The sequence below is a fragment of the Ursus maritimus genome, unplaced genomic scaffold (genome assembly GCF_017311325.1).
Source record: "Ursus maritimus isolate PB19 unplaced genomic scaffold, ASM1731132v1 scaffold_18, whole genome shotgun sequence".
In the NCBI taxonomy this organism is placed as follows: Eukaryota; Metazoa; Chordata; class Mammalia; order Carnivora; family Ursidae; genus Ursus; species Ursus maritimus.
Window position 1 is genome coordinate 24,248,100 of NW_024424230.1, and position 13,763 is coordinate 24,261,862.

Consider the following 13,763-nt stretch of genomic DNA (forward strand, 5'->3'; position numbering starts at 1 on the left):
GCACTTTGGAAAACAGTGTGGAGGTCCCTTAAAAAGTTAAAAATTGAGCTACCTTCTGATCCAGCAATTGCACTACTGGGTATTTACCCCAAAGATACAGACATAGTGAAGAGAAGGGCCATATGCACCCCAATGTTCATAGCAGCATTGTCCACAATAGCTAAATCGTGGAAGGAGCCGAGATGCCCTTCAACAGATGACTGGATTAAGAAGATGTGGTCCATATATACAATGGACTATTACTCAGCCATCAAAAAGAACGATTTCTCAACATTTGCTGCAACGTGGACGGGACTGGAGGAGATAATGCTAAGCGATATAAGTCAAGCAGAGAAAGACAATTATCATATGGTTTCACTCATCTATGGAACATAAGAAGTAGGAAGATCGGTAGGAGAAGAAAGGGAAGAAGAAAGGGGGGTGGTAAACAGACGGGGGAATGAAGCATGAGAGACTGTGGACTCTGGGAAACAAACTGAGGGCCTCAGAGGAGAGGGGGTGGGGATTGGGATAGACCGGTGATGGGTAGTAAGGAGGGCACGTATTGCATGGTGCACTGGGTGTTATACGCAAGTGATGAATCATGGAACTTTACATCAAAAACTAATGATGTACTGTATGGTGACTAACATAATATAATAAAAAATATTTAAAAAAATTTAAACTTTAGTAAGACTGCCTTGTGATTTAAAAGCTCATTAGGCTTTGGGAAGCACTGTTTACTTCAGTAGGTGCAGGGTGGTGGACCTGGGATTCTGCAGCGGGTCCCAGATAATGCTCTTGCTACTACTCTGTGAACCACACTCAAATAGCAAGGTGCTGCAATGTTTCATCACAATGGGGAAGTTACACAGTAACTTGCGTTGACTCAAGCTGTGACAAGAATCCCTACCCAGCAGCTAGACCAGAGTTAACTTGACAGTTACTGAGCACAAAGCAGGTATGTTGTAATGGTATGCTTATTCCCATGCGTGATTTTTTTAAAGTATGTAGGTACATACCTGGATTGTAAAATATTTAAGATGTAGTTGAAGCTTGGTCCATCTTTCCAAATCTTTGACACCTTTTCAAGAAGTTCAAATATATGCATAGAGATGGCAGCAAAAGCGTAAATCTCAGGTCTGCATAAAAATGAATTTTTCTGGCAGCATAGGCCAATGGGTTTGAGTGTTTGCATTTCCATTTTTCAAAACAGTTAAAAATATATTTCAAAAGGGAAATATTCAGAACTCTGGAATCTCACAGTTTGAAAACCATTCGTAAAGCAAAAAGACTGGGCATTTGTCACTAACATTGTTGACTTTGGGCCCAAAACTTAACCTTTCTGGGTCTCTTTTTCTTTTTTTTCTTTTTAAAGATTTTATTTATTGGAAAGAGGGAGAGCGCAAACTCGCACGAGAGCACGCACAAGCAGGGGGGAGGGACAGAGGGAGAGGGAGAAGCAGATTCCCTGCTGAGCAGGGAGCCCAGTATGGGACTGAGTCCCAGGACCATGGGTTCATGACTGGAGCCGAAGGCAGATGCTTAACCAACTGAGCCACCCAGGTGCCCTCTTTTTCTTCATCAGTAAAATTAAAGGTTCTGACTCAAGAGTCTGTCTTTTCTGATGAGTTTTTTCTTTTAAGTTTTTATTTAAATCCCAGGTGGTTAACATACAGTGTGATACTAGTTTCAGGTGTGCAGTCTGGTGGTTCAGCACTTCATACATCACCCAGTGCTCATCACCTATTTCACCCATCCCCCCCCCCGGGAACCATCAGTTTGTTCTCTATAGTTAAGAGTCTGTTTCTTAGTTTGTCTCTCATCCCCTCCCCCTTTTTTCCTTTCCTTGTTTGTTTTGTTTCTTAAATTCCACATACGAGTGAAATCATATGGTACTTGTCTTTCTCTGACTTATTTCACTTAGCGTAATACTCTCTAGCTCTGATGGGTTCTTAACTTTTGTCCTTCTGTGATGTAGTAGGGTTATCCAGAGACCCAGTAAAGCTAGTGGTGTAAGTTGCAGTTCGAGTCCAAAGACCTGAGAACCGTAAGAGCCAGTGTTGTTAAGTCCCTGTCCAAGGGCAGAAGACCAATGTATTAGCTCAACAGTAAGGCAGAGAGAGGATTCAGCCTTCCTCCGACTTCTGTTCTGTTTAGGCCTTTAATGTGTTGGATGATGACCACCCACTTTGGAGAGGCCAGTCTGCTTTACTCCATTGAAAATTAAAGTGCAGGAACACCTTCACTTACACCTCCAGAAATAATGTTTCACTAGATACCTGGGCATCCTGTGATCCAGTCAATTTGATACATAAAATTAACCATCACAGGTGTCTTACTGTGCAGACCGATAGAACTTTATATTTTCATTAAGTCTAATTTCTTGATTATAGGGGTTAGTGTAGCACAGCATTTTAGAGCCAAGGATTGGAACCAATAGATAAGCATGTATCCTTGAGCAGTAACAACGTAGACATGAAGATCTGTTCAATGGAGGTGATATTGGTGCTTATCTCCCATAGTTGGTCTTGAGGATTAAATGAGATGATGTGGGTAAAGCACTTATTGTATATTAGTTCTGTTACCTGTTGTTTCTTTTGATGTGAAAAGTGAGGTTGAAGAAAAAAAGTAATTTGTTTGAATTTTAATATTCTGTTAATTATAGACTTGGATCTAGAAATCAGATCTTCTGATTCTTATGACAGTATCTGCTCAATTCTTTGTCTGGATTTGCTGAAATGCCCACCTTTAAACTTAAAAATTTTTTAAACAAATTCCTTAAAATTTTTTCTGAACTAATAGCTTCTCCCTGGCCATATTGCTTTATGTTTCTGTTTATTTTTCATTAGAATGATTTATGATTATCTGAACAGAGTTTTACCATTATAGTTTATTGTATTCTATATACTGGGGATCATTTTTTTTTTAACATTTGCTTTTCTTTCTTTCTCTCTCTCTTTTCTAAATTCTTTCTTTTTTAACTAGTCTCCACTTAAAATTTTATTTTATTTTTATTTTAATTCCACTATAGCTTAACATAGGTATTACAATTTTATATTTGATACATTGGAAGGTTAATCTTTTATGCAGTCAAGCATTTTTTAAAACCATTTTTGGATGGCAGTCTCTTCAAAAATTGTTCATTGCCCTGCTTCCAAACAAATTATATTGAATTCAGTTATCTTGGAGCCCAACTTGGGGCTTGAACTCATGACCCTGAGATCAAGACCCAAGTTGAGATGAAGAGTCAAACACTTAACTGAGCCATTCAGACATCCCTAACATTTGCTTTTCTGAAGAGAATATATATGTGTATAAATTGAGTATATATCAACTCTTACCTCTTCTCTTTAGAATGTTGAATTCTAAGATGAATTGGCTACTTTCTCCTACTGTGTCTGTCATTTTCAGTTTGCAGATCATTTTTTGTTCAGAATTAAGGCCAAACAACAATGTCTCTCATTGTTTATTTCCCTAATTAGATGTGAAAGTGACAGGTTTGCCTATGGAGCAACTTCAGTTTGACAACTTGGTTTTATAAGTGCTATAATATGTTCACTTTGATTTCAGTTTTTAATTTTAACTTTTAATACCTTATCTTCTCTTGCAGTTGTAAACAACCCTCGAACAGGAAACCTTGGTGCGCTAATTAAGGTCTTCCTTTCTAGAACCAAAGAACTAAAACTTTCGGCAGAATGTCAGAAGTAAGCTGGCTGATAAAATGATGTTCTCTTTATATTTAGAAATATGAGTATTTTACATTTTTTGGTAGAAATAGATTATGGTCTTTTGAAAGCTATAAAGGAATTCTCATTATTAAAAAGTAAAAGAGAGGTTATAATTTACTGTCCAAGTCCTTGTGGTGAGATTATTAATTCTGGAATCTGTTTGATTTCAACATTTTAGACAATTTTCAGAAATGTATTTCTTAAGAAGGTTAATAGTGATGTAATTATTATTTAAAAGGTAATTCCCCTCCATTATCACTGCTGCTCGTATCTAGTTTAAATAATGACCAAGTTTGAGGATTATTTCATTCCACATCTGTTTCCTTTTTATCTTTCCTAGTAAATGAAAGAAGGTTCAGATTAGATATTATAATTTTATTTTATTTTTATTTTAATTCCACTATAGCTAACATAGGTATTATAATTTTATATTTGATACATTGGAAGGTTAATCTTTTATGCACTCAAGCATTTATTAAAACCATTTTTGGATGGCAATCTCTTCAAAAATTGTTCATTGCCCTGCTTCCAAACAAGTTATATTGAATCCAGTTAAAATTTTTCTTGAGTTCATGGTTACTACTACAAATAGCAAGTATTGTACTGGGCTGCTGGCAGTGCCCTACTTAAAATTTTGATTGTGTGCTTGCATATATTCTCTTTATTCTATTATACTTAAAATTTTTTTTTTCACTTTTCTTTGAACTGCCTGTGTGTGGGACAAGTATGAAGTTAAGAACAAAGAGCAGTCATGCCTAAGGAAAATATTTTTGTTAGGTTGACTCACTGAGTAAAATACAAAGAATGAAACATGAAGTAGGCTGTAGTGGTGTAAGAAATCATGAGCCATGAAAAGATACAGACATTGTCTTTATATTACAAACAGAATGGGCAAAGTGCTTGAGAAATCATGAACTATCTAGATGGTGCTCATGCTCGTGATTAAATATGGATTCTTGTGTGATTTTGGTCTTTCCAGCCACATCTTCATTTGGCAGACACACAACGCTTTGTTTATTATTTGCTGTTTGCTGAAAGTTTTCATCTGTGAGATGTCAGAGGAGGAACTGCAACTTCATTTTACTTATGAAGAAAAATCTCCTGGCAGTTACAGTAAGTATTGCTTTTGAAGATATTCTAGTAACAGCATGTGTGACATAGAAAGATAAAATTTTAGGAATACAAGTAGAATTTTGAAAATTCTATTTTTCTTTTTATAATTTTCATTTCTAAATGACCTGGCCCTGTCACTCTTTTTTTCTCCTATATTAATTTCAATGAGCCAAGACTCTCAAATTTTTTTTTCTTCCTTTTTCTTTTTAAATAAGAAAGCCAGTAGGATTGAAACTTTTATTGACTTTTGACTTCCATGCATGTGAAAAATAAAATTAAAAACCACAAGTATACTTTTCAGAAAGCAGAGATGTCAACTTCCGTGTTATTACTGGGGCGACACATTAAGGGAGACGACTAATCAGAATTACAGATTTTGTACATGTCAAAGATGACTTTGTAGGATGAAGAGTCCCTGGGTCTTTGGGACTACTTGGTCAGAAATAACATTTAAGGACAGTTTTATGATGCTGAAATGTGTGGTCTTTTTCTGAAGACACAGGGAAAGGTTACTGTTCTCTCATGATCATCTGGGGTTTTGTTGTTGTTTTTTGGGGTTTTTTTCTTTGCCAGTAGTTGGGAGGGTCTGTAGTTTTCAAGATGGTGTTTCATTTCTTAGCATTAAAACTTACATCTGACAGAGTAGAAGGGCAGAATGGGATTCTTACATGAAATATGGGGAATATAATTAGAAATGAAAATTATGAAAAGAAAAAAAGAATTTTCTGCATCTACTCTTCAGCTAACATCTCTCTGAGGGCAAAGGCAGTGTTGCTCCTAAGATTCCTGGGTTCATTTTTCAAAGCACATCTCTTTCCTCTTTAGGCTTTTTGCCTACCTAGAGCTTTATATGTTGGGTTTTGAGTTTTAAGAAATAAATGTGTTCAATTTACTATGGTGATAATGTGTATTTGTTAAACATGTACTGATGTTTAAACAGAACTTTTAATCAGAATTGTGTCTTGTATGTGTTAATTTTGTAAGGCTAGGCTTTGTTTTTGTGGTGCTGAAAGTACCAAAACCAGCCCTGCTTGGGGAGTTGCAAACGTTTTCACAGAAGGTCTAGCAGCAAGAATGGAGTTCATGTTTACCCCATGGTGCCTGAGAGCTGAGCCAGCCAAGAACCTGCAAACCCAACACTTTGTTTTGCTTTACGTCAAAACAATTATGCGTGCATTGTACTTTAAAATAAATACAATAATATTGTATTAATGTAAAATTATTTGTCATTACATACCACTGAGTAAGTTGATGGACTTTGGAGATGTCCTGTATTTATTTTGAGGCCCTGAGGAACGCTCTTTGTACCCACGCTCTCCACTCATATCCCAACTTAAGAAGCATGGTTTTTGCATTTTTTTAAAAAGATTTTATTTATTTATTTGAGAGAGAGAGTGTGTGTGCGAGCGCACACGTGCGTGTGCATGAATGGTGGGGAGGTGGCGGAGGGAGAAGCAGACTCCCCGCGGAGCAGGGCGCCAGATGTGGGGCTTGATCCCGGGACTCCAGGATCATGACCTGAGCTGAAGGCAGATGCCTAACCGACTGAGCCCCCCAGGCACCCCTAGAAGCACAGTTTTGTTGTACATCCTACATAACCTAAAGTGAGGGCAGTGTAAAAATGACACTTTTTCAGCCATGAGCCACATTATCAAGATGCTTGTCTCACCAAAAGAGCCATCTGTGAGGTCTGATATTGGTAATTCTGTCCGTGCACTGACAGATTGTCCTCTTTTTTTTTTTTTTTAAGATTTTATTTATTTATTCGACAGAGAGAGAGACAGCCAGCGAGAGAGGGAACACAAGCAGGGGGAGTGGGAGAGGAAGAAGCAGGCTCATAGCGGAAGAGCCTGATGTGGGGCTCGATCCCATAACGCCGGGATCACGCCCTGAGCCGAAGGCAGATGCTTAACCACTGTGCCACCCAGGCGCCCCTGTCCTCTTTTTTTTATATGGAGTTAGCAATTCTGGATTTTACACATTGTTTTGTTCTATTCTTTCCTTTACAGTTGAGTCTACTATTGATCCACCAGTTTTAAGTCCAGTAAATATCTTTCTAAGGTGAAAGACTTCTCATTTTTGGCCTATGTAATTTTCATTTTAGTCATACATGTCATTAGTTTGAGATTTCTGCTTATCACTGGTGTAAGTCCTTTTTACATTTTCTTTTAATGTCTTTTCACAATTTATAGAAGTAATAAAATTAAATGCATATATATGTTAAATGGTAAAAAAAAAAGAAAAAAAAGAGGAAGCTCACTATGCAACCTAAAAACATCTGTTCATCAGTATGTGAATCTCAGAATCTCGTGCACGGGAGACCACTTGGGAGACTGTGCGGGGGTTGAGAGAATAGACAGTAGTACGGGTTGTTCGAAGGTTGAATTGACAGAAGCGGAGGACCATCTACAAACAGCTGAGGGATTTGAGGACTCTTTTGGTTCTGATTCACTGTAATTCTGCTGATGTGATGGGTGTTGCTGGCACATTCGGAGAAGCCTGCTTTATGAGGGTTATGTGACTCTCTAGAAGCTCCCCGATTGTAGTAGACATTTGTGAGGATGTCCTGCATGAACATTTCCCCACAGCTACGTATGGCGTGGTAGTAGATTGTTTGCTGGAGGGAATTTGTATCATTTTGTAAATATAACTCTTTCCATTATCGCATGCCTTCGAGGAGAGTCAAAGGGGACAAAACTAGCCCCAGGCAAAACTATGAAGTCCTACCAAATTCTGTGTTTTCCCTTGGCCTTCAATGTGTGTATGGTCTTCTGTCTTGGTAGCATCCCCCGTTACCCCAAGGTAATAACTGATACTTATTTTATGTTTTGCCTCTCATAAATCCAGTATTTTAAGTCCTCAGGGGTATGAATTTGTAATTTGTTTCTGCAAACACTTAACAGTGGTTTGTTTCTTTACGTATTTGATGATGTTGATTGTGAGCTTTCGTTTGTTCATCTTAATCTGAGGCCCCAAATAAAGGAGGGATTTGCATTTGCTTCTAGAGGGATCTAGGCTGCGTCGTGTGAGGCCATTTAACTTCTTTCAGAGGTTCTCGGCTTCATGTGACATCTCAGGTTCAGCTTCCCAGTGGCAAGCTGGTGGCACAGCTTTGTACTGGCAGCTTTGTATTGGCTTTCATCGTCTGGGTCACCCTACCCTTCGAATCTGTTTACTGCTCAGTATTTTACTTTGGATTCAAGCCACAGTTTGTTCGCCTGTGGTTGTTCTTTTTGGTTGTGGTGGAAGGGTCCCCGGAGATTTCCTCTACTTTTTGGAAGTCCGTCAATGCACTAAAAGGTGTATTTTAGCCAAGAACTAGTTGTTTTGTACAGGAGGCCTGTTTGGAGTAACTGCTGTATGAACATAGCCTCCAGTGGAAGGCAACTATAGTTTCTTTACAAATATTTTTACATTTTTTTAAAATGAGGGAAGAAGCCTTTGGAGATTGAGACTGAAGATAGAAGCACACACATACAGAAGGGGAAAGAATTGACTGGAAAGCGCAGGGAAGCAGGGGGCACTAGAAGCAAGAGCACAGAGAGGGAGTGAGCGTTTGCATTGGAGGAACATACCCCCTGTGCCAGCAGCGCTGTGGGCATGCACTGAGGGGATGGAGGACCTGGGTCACCTGCCAAGAGCTGGGCACACACAGCAGCCAGTTAGCGTGGCTCTGTGGAGAGTAGAAAAGAGACCGGAGACTTGTCGAGTCCAGGTAAAATGCTTGCTTAACCACATTTCATCGGCATAAAATAGTTTAATATAAATTTATTCAAAAAAATTTTGTTTCGTAGGAATTGCTCTCAAGCATAGTGGATTGAACCCACATGCTTATCTTTGGTTTCTTCTGAAACCCCAATAAAATATCAGTAGAGGGACTTTTAAAAAATCATGAATTTATTTTAAGTTTAAAGAGGAGGAAAGGGGAACACAATGTTAATAACATTTTGCAAGTTGGAAAGTTGAGTAATGATGAACTCAACTGATCAGTGAAAGCTGAAGGCTAAATGCCTTCAGGGTTGGAGAACTCCAGGAAACAGGCAGTTCTTGCCATAGAACTCTGGAAAGGCTTAGGAATTGGAAGTACCAGGTGTCTCTGAAGGCAGACACCTGGGAGGAGTGATTGAAGGAAGCAGTTGGATGCTCAGCTCTTGTCCACCACCATGCGCAGTCAGGAGACCACTCCCTCCCCGGTTAATGCTAGAATGTCTTCTCTGAGAGGCTGAGCCAGGAGAGCCTTCCTGTGGGAGCTCTGGGGCACAGTGGAGGGGTGGCATACTGAGAACAGGGCTAAGAGCAAAGGCTACAAATGGAGGAGTGAGGCATCTTGACATGGCTTCTGAGAATGCTGGCACTGGGGTTGTACCCACTGCATCCCCTTCCTTCCAGAAGGTTAATGCATACCCTTCTGGAGAAAATGAACTGAAAACAGGAAGAAGATGTAGAGATGCTGATGTTTGGGTGTCCCTCAATGAAACAGCTCCGAACCCTCCCGTGGGAACCAGCACTTGGCAGGCTGTGCCTTGCACACGGAGCCGCCATCAGCACTGGCCTCCTTTTGGCTCGTAAATGGAGAATCAAGGATCCTGAACAGTTGAGAAAAACTTCCAACTTCTGAGAGATCAAAATGAGAAAAAAAAATGATAGAAGATAGAATATTTATGGAAATTAAAAGAATAATCCATAATCAGACCTCTCTAATATAACTCCTTTTCATTCTCCTGTGGCTGAAAACCTTTTTAAGTTTTTATTAATTTTTTTTAAAGATTTTTATTTGTCAGAGAGAGCGAGAAAGAGCATGGGGGGCGGGGGAGAAAGAGCACAAGTAGGGGGAGCAGCAGGCAGAGAAAGAAGCAGGCTCTGTGCCGAACAAGGAGTCCAGTGTGGGACTTGATCCCAGGATCCTGGGATCATGACCTCAGCCGAAGGCTGACACTCAACAGACTGAGCCACCCAGGCATCGCTGGCTGAAGACCTTTTTGAGACTCTCTGGAAGACCTTCAAAATCCATGATGTATTCATTTAGCTAAATGCAGTAGAGGTAAATCCCTCTTTTGAAACTAGTTTTGAATTTTTTCAGATGGCCGAGGTACTTTGGCTCTCAAGGCAACAGGGTTTCACTGTTCTCTGATCTGTCCTTGAGCTAATCCTTAGGGCCTGGGGCAGGCTGTAGCTCAAGAGGTAAGCCTGAAATTGGCAGATGAGTTGTTTCTGTTTTGTTTATTTTTGTCTTAGTATAAAATTTAACAGTTTAATTTCATTAATCGGGTAATGCAAGAAAAAAAAAAAGAAACCAATTGCTAGAAAGAACTCAAAACAAGGATTTACTCTTTTGAAATATTTTGCATTTAAGATTTGTGATCTGTCTTTGCAGAAAAATTAAAATGCTTCTAGGACCTCCTGAATTGTTCTTGACCTTACAATAGGTGATACTGTTTTTTGATATATCTCTTTTTTCTCTCCCTTTCTTTTCTGTTATCAGTGGAACAAAATCCCTAAACTTTACTGATAGGCTTGCTCTTGATTTCAAACTATATCGCAAAGTTATAGGAATTGAAACAGTGTGGTATTGGCATTAGTGCAGATACAGATCAATGGAACAGAATAGAGATCCCAAAAATAAACCCATGCACATGTGGCCAATTAGGTTATGACAAAGGTGCCATGTATATACAGAGAAAGGACAGTCTCTTCAATAAATAGTGATGGAAAAATCGGACAGCTGCATGCAAAAGAATGAAACTAGACCCCATCTCACACTATACACAAAAATTAATTCGAAGTGGACTGAAGACTTGAATATAGGACCTGAAACCATAGAATTGCTAAAAGAAAACATAGGTGGTAAGCCCCCTGCTATGGGTCTTGGAGAAGATTTTTTGAATCTGACACCAAAAGCAAAAATAAGTGGGACTACATCAAATTAAAAAGCTTCTGCACAGCAAAGAAACCATCAAGAAAATAAAAACAGCAGCCTATTGAATGGGAGAAGTTACTTCCAAATCATATATCTGATAAGGGGCTAATATCTAAAATAGATAAAGAACTAGCACTTGGCTGGCTCTGTCGATGGAGCATGCAGCTCATAATCTGAGGATCATGAGTTTGGGCCCCACGTTGGGCGTAAAGCTTGCTTAACAACAACAACAAAAATCCTAAGGTTTCCAGTTATTGCGGCACATGGCACCGTGAGCAATAAAGTTTCCCACGGTACCCTGTATGAGTTGGTGCGGGAAGTCCTGCACAGGAAGTAGTGCAGGTGCCAGAAGATTTGGGAGGTGGTGGAGCTGCAGATCAGCTTGAAGAACAGTGACCCTCAGAAAGACAAATGCTTCTCGGCACCATCAGGCTGAAGTCTACTCCCGGCCCCAAGTTCTCTGTATGTATTTTGGGGGTATCAGCAGCACTTGTTGAGGCCGGGGCTGTGGACATTCCCCCCGTGGACATTGGGGCTGCTGAAGAAACTCAACAAGAATAAAAATTAGTCAAGAAGCTGGCTAAGAAGCAGATCCCTTGAGTCCTGGGCCCAGGCCTGAATAAGACTGGCACATTCCCTTCCTTGCTGACCCGCATGAGAGCACGGGGCCAGAGTGGATGAAGTGAGGTCCACGATCAGATTTTAGATGGAGAAGGTGCTGTGTCTGGCATGTGACCATTGGCTGCATGAAGATTACAGATGATGAGCTTCCATGTAACATCCACTTAGCTGTCAATTTCCTGTTGTCATTGCTCAAGAAGAATTGGCAGAAAGTCCAGGCTGTATACATCATGAGCACCGTAGGCAAGCGCTTGTACTAAAGCACAGCTTAATAAGCCCTAGTTCTACTGTAAATATATATACATATATAATTCAGACAACTCAGTAGGGAAAAATAATCTGATTATGAATGGGCAGAAGATCTGAATGGACATTTTCCCAAAGAAGACAGATAGCCAAGAGGTACATGAAAAGACGCTCAGCATCACTAATTACCAGAGAAATGCAAATCAAAACCACAATGAGATACTATCTCATACCTGTTGGAATGCCTGTTATCAAAAAAGACTAGAAATGGCAAGTGTTGGCAAAGATGTGGAGAAGAGGGAACCCTTGTGCACCGTTGGTGGGAGTGTAATGCAGTATTGGTGCCGCCGCCATGGAAAGCGGTATGGAGGGTCCTCAAAAAAATTAAAAGGAGAACTACCATATGATCCAGCAATTCCATTTCCGGGTATTTGTCTGAAAAAAAGGAAAACACTAATTTAAAAAAAATGTATATTACCCTCATGTTCATTTCAGCATTATTTATAATACCCAAGATATTGAAATAACCTACGTGACCATTGATGGATGAGTGGATAAAGATGATGTGGTGTATATACACAGTGGAATATTGTTCAACTATAAAAAAATGAAATCCTGCCATTTGTAACAATGTGGATGAACCTCGAGGGCATTAGGCTAAGTGAAAGAAGTCAGAGACAAATACCATATGATCTCTCTTATATGTGAAAGCGAAATCCGTTGTACATACATTAAACTCCTAGATGCAGAGAACGGGTTGGGGGGTGGGAGAAGTGAGTACATTTATTTTTCTTTAGTTTAAATAAATTGAATACAAAAATAATAAAACTGGAATTTAAGAGGATAATACTTTCAATTGGCCTAGCACCGAGGTACGTATTATGCAGTCCAATACCCTGTCGCACGGATGTTCTGTATAGTTAGTAGTTGCCTACTACAGTCTATTTCCATACTTTCTCCAGCGTACCGTGAAACTGTTTTCTGCCCTCTTCTGTTAACAGTTTTTATACTGTGCTCAACTTAGATATAAAAAAGGCATATTTTATAATAGAACCTGGAAGACTGTATTATCCTTGAGTATAATTAGAAACATTTCCATTTGACTATAATAATAGCAGACAGCCGGAATTATTGCAGATTTTATTGGAATATGTGGGACACAGTCATATAAATATTGTAATGCATTAAAATGTAGATCAGTTTTTATTTTAGAAAAGAGTGAGTCCATCTGCTTTTCCTTAGTTTATGATTATTTTATAGATGCATATTCAGTTTTGCTCATTAGAAGTTTAAATATGATTTTTAATACTTTAGAATAATTCCATTATTAGTTCCACAATTAAAACTGCCAATTACGGACTCTACCATGGTTTTCTGAATATAAGTTTATAGTAAATACAATCTAGCTTATGTGTCTTCCATCTTAAGGAAGTCAATTTTGCTCTGAACTTTTTAGGCACTTGGGGAACCTGTTTTTGGAATATAGCTCTGTTATTTCTTGATTATATTTTTAATGCTTGTATTTGGCACAGTTGAGCAGCATTTAGAAACCAACAACTTGACTTTCTGCGTACAAAGTAAACAACGAGCTCTCTGTGTTTTAATATTTCCATGTTACCTGATTTAAATGACCCATATGTTTTCTTTTTTCTGGCTGCTGCTTTGTTTTCCATCAGTGTTATTTTTTCCCTCTTTCTCGAGTGAGTGCTTTTTTCATTATTCTTTTCTCCCTCTCTTCCCTTCCCTTTCTACTCTGTGGAAGGTATTTGATTACAACACTGTCTTGCTCTTCTCTGGTTCCCCTCCCTAGGGAGAGTGTGGTATGAATGGGTGCTGAACAGCTCAGTTTCACGTGTAGATGGCTGGAGTTGTACGGGACCGTGGATATCATCTGGTCTTTCATTTGCTCCTTCCCCTGGTGTCACTCGCAGGAACCAGAGAAGCAGGGTTAGGGCTTTAAAGCCGGGGAACCCCAGATACAGGGGTGAGATTTCAGTGACCCTGTTCTGCACAATGCTCATAGTAACAGTTTATATTTATTCATCGTTAGAGGTTATTTCTAAATTGGGTATTTAAATCAAAGATTTCCAGTATGTGTTGATGAGTGTATAACATTATCACCTTGGTGTGTAAACTAATCATACGGGTATTTCGTC

At 39.2% G+C, this 13,763-nt stretch overlaps 1 protein-coding gene and 1 pseudogene across 1 annotated transcript in view; both read left to right on the forward strand.

The window, feature by feature from the left end:
• Positions 1 to 13,763, forward strand: part of DYM (dymeclin) — a 322,063-nt gene that overhangs the window by 56,237 nt on the left and 252,063 nt on the right. The window contains exons 4-5 of the mRNA XM_040632527.1: positions 3,593 to 3,686; positions 4,690 to 4,823. Of these exons, the coding sequence (XP_040488461.1) occupies positions 3,593 to 3,686; positions 4,690 to 4,823 (228 nt within the window). The remainder of the gene's footprint in view (positions 1 to 3,592; positions 3,687 to 4,689; positions 4,824 to 13,763) is intronic.
• LOC103664587 lies at positions 10,913 to 11,721 on the forward strand (annotated as a pseudogene).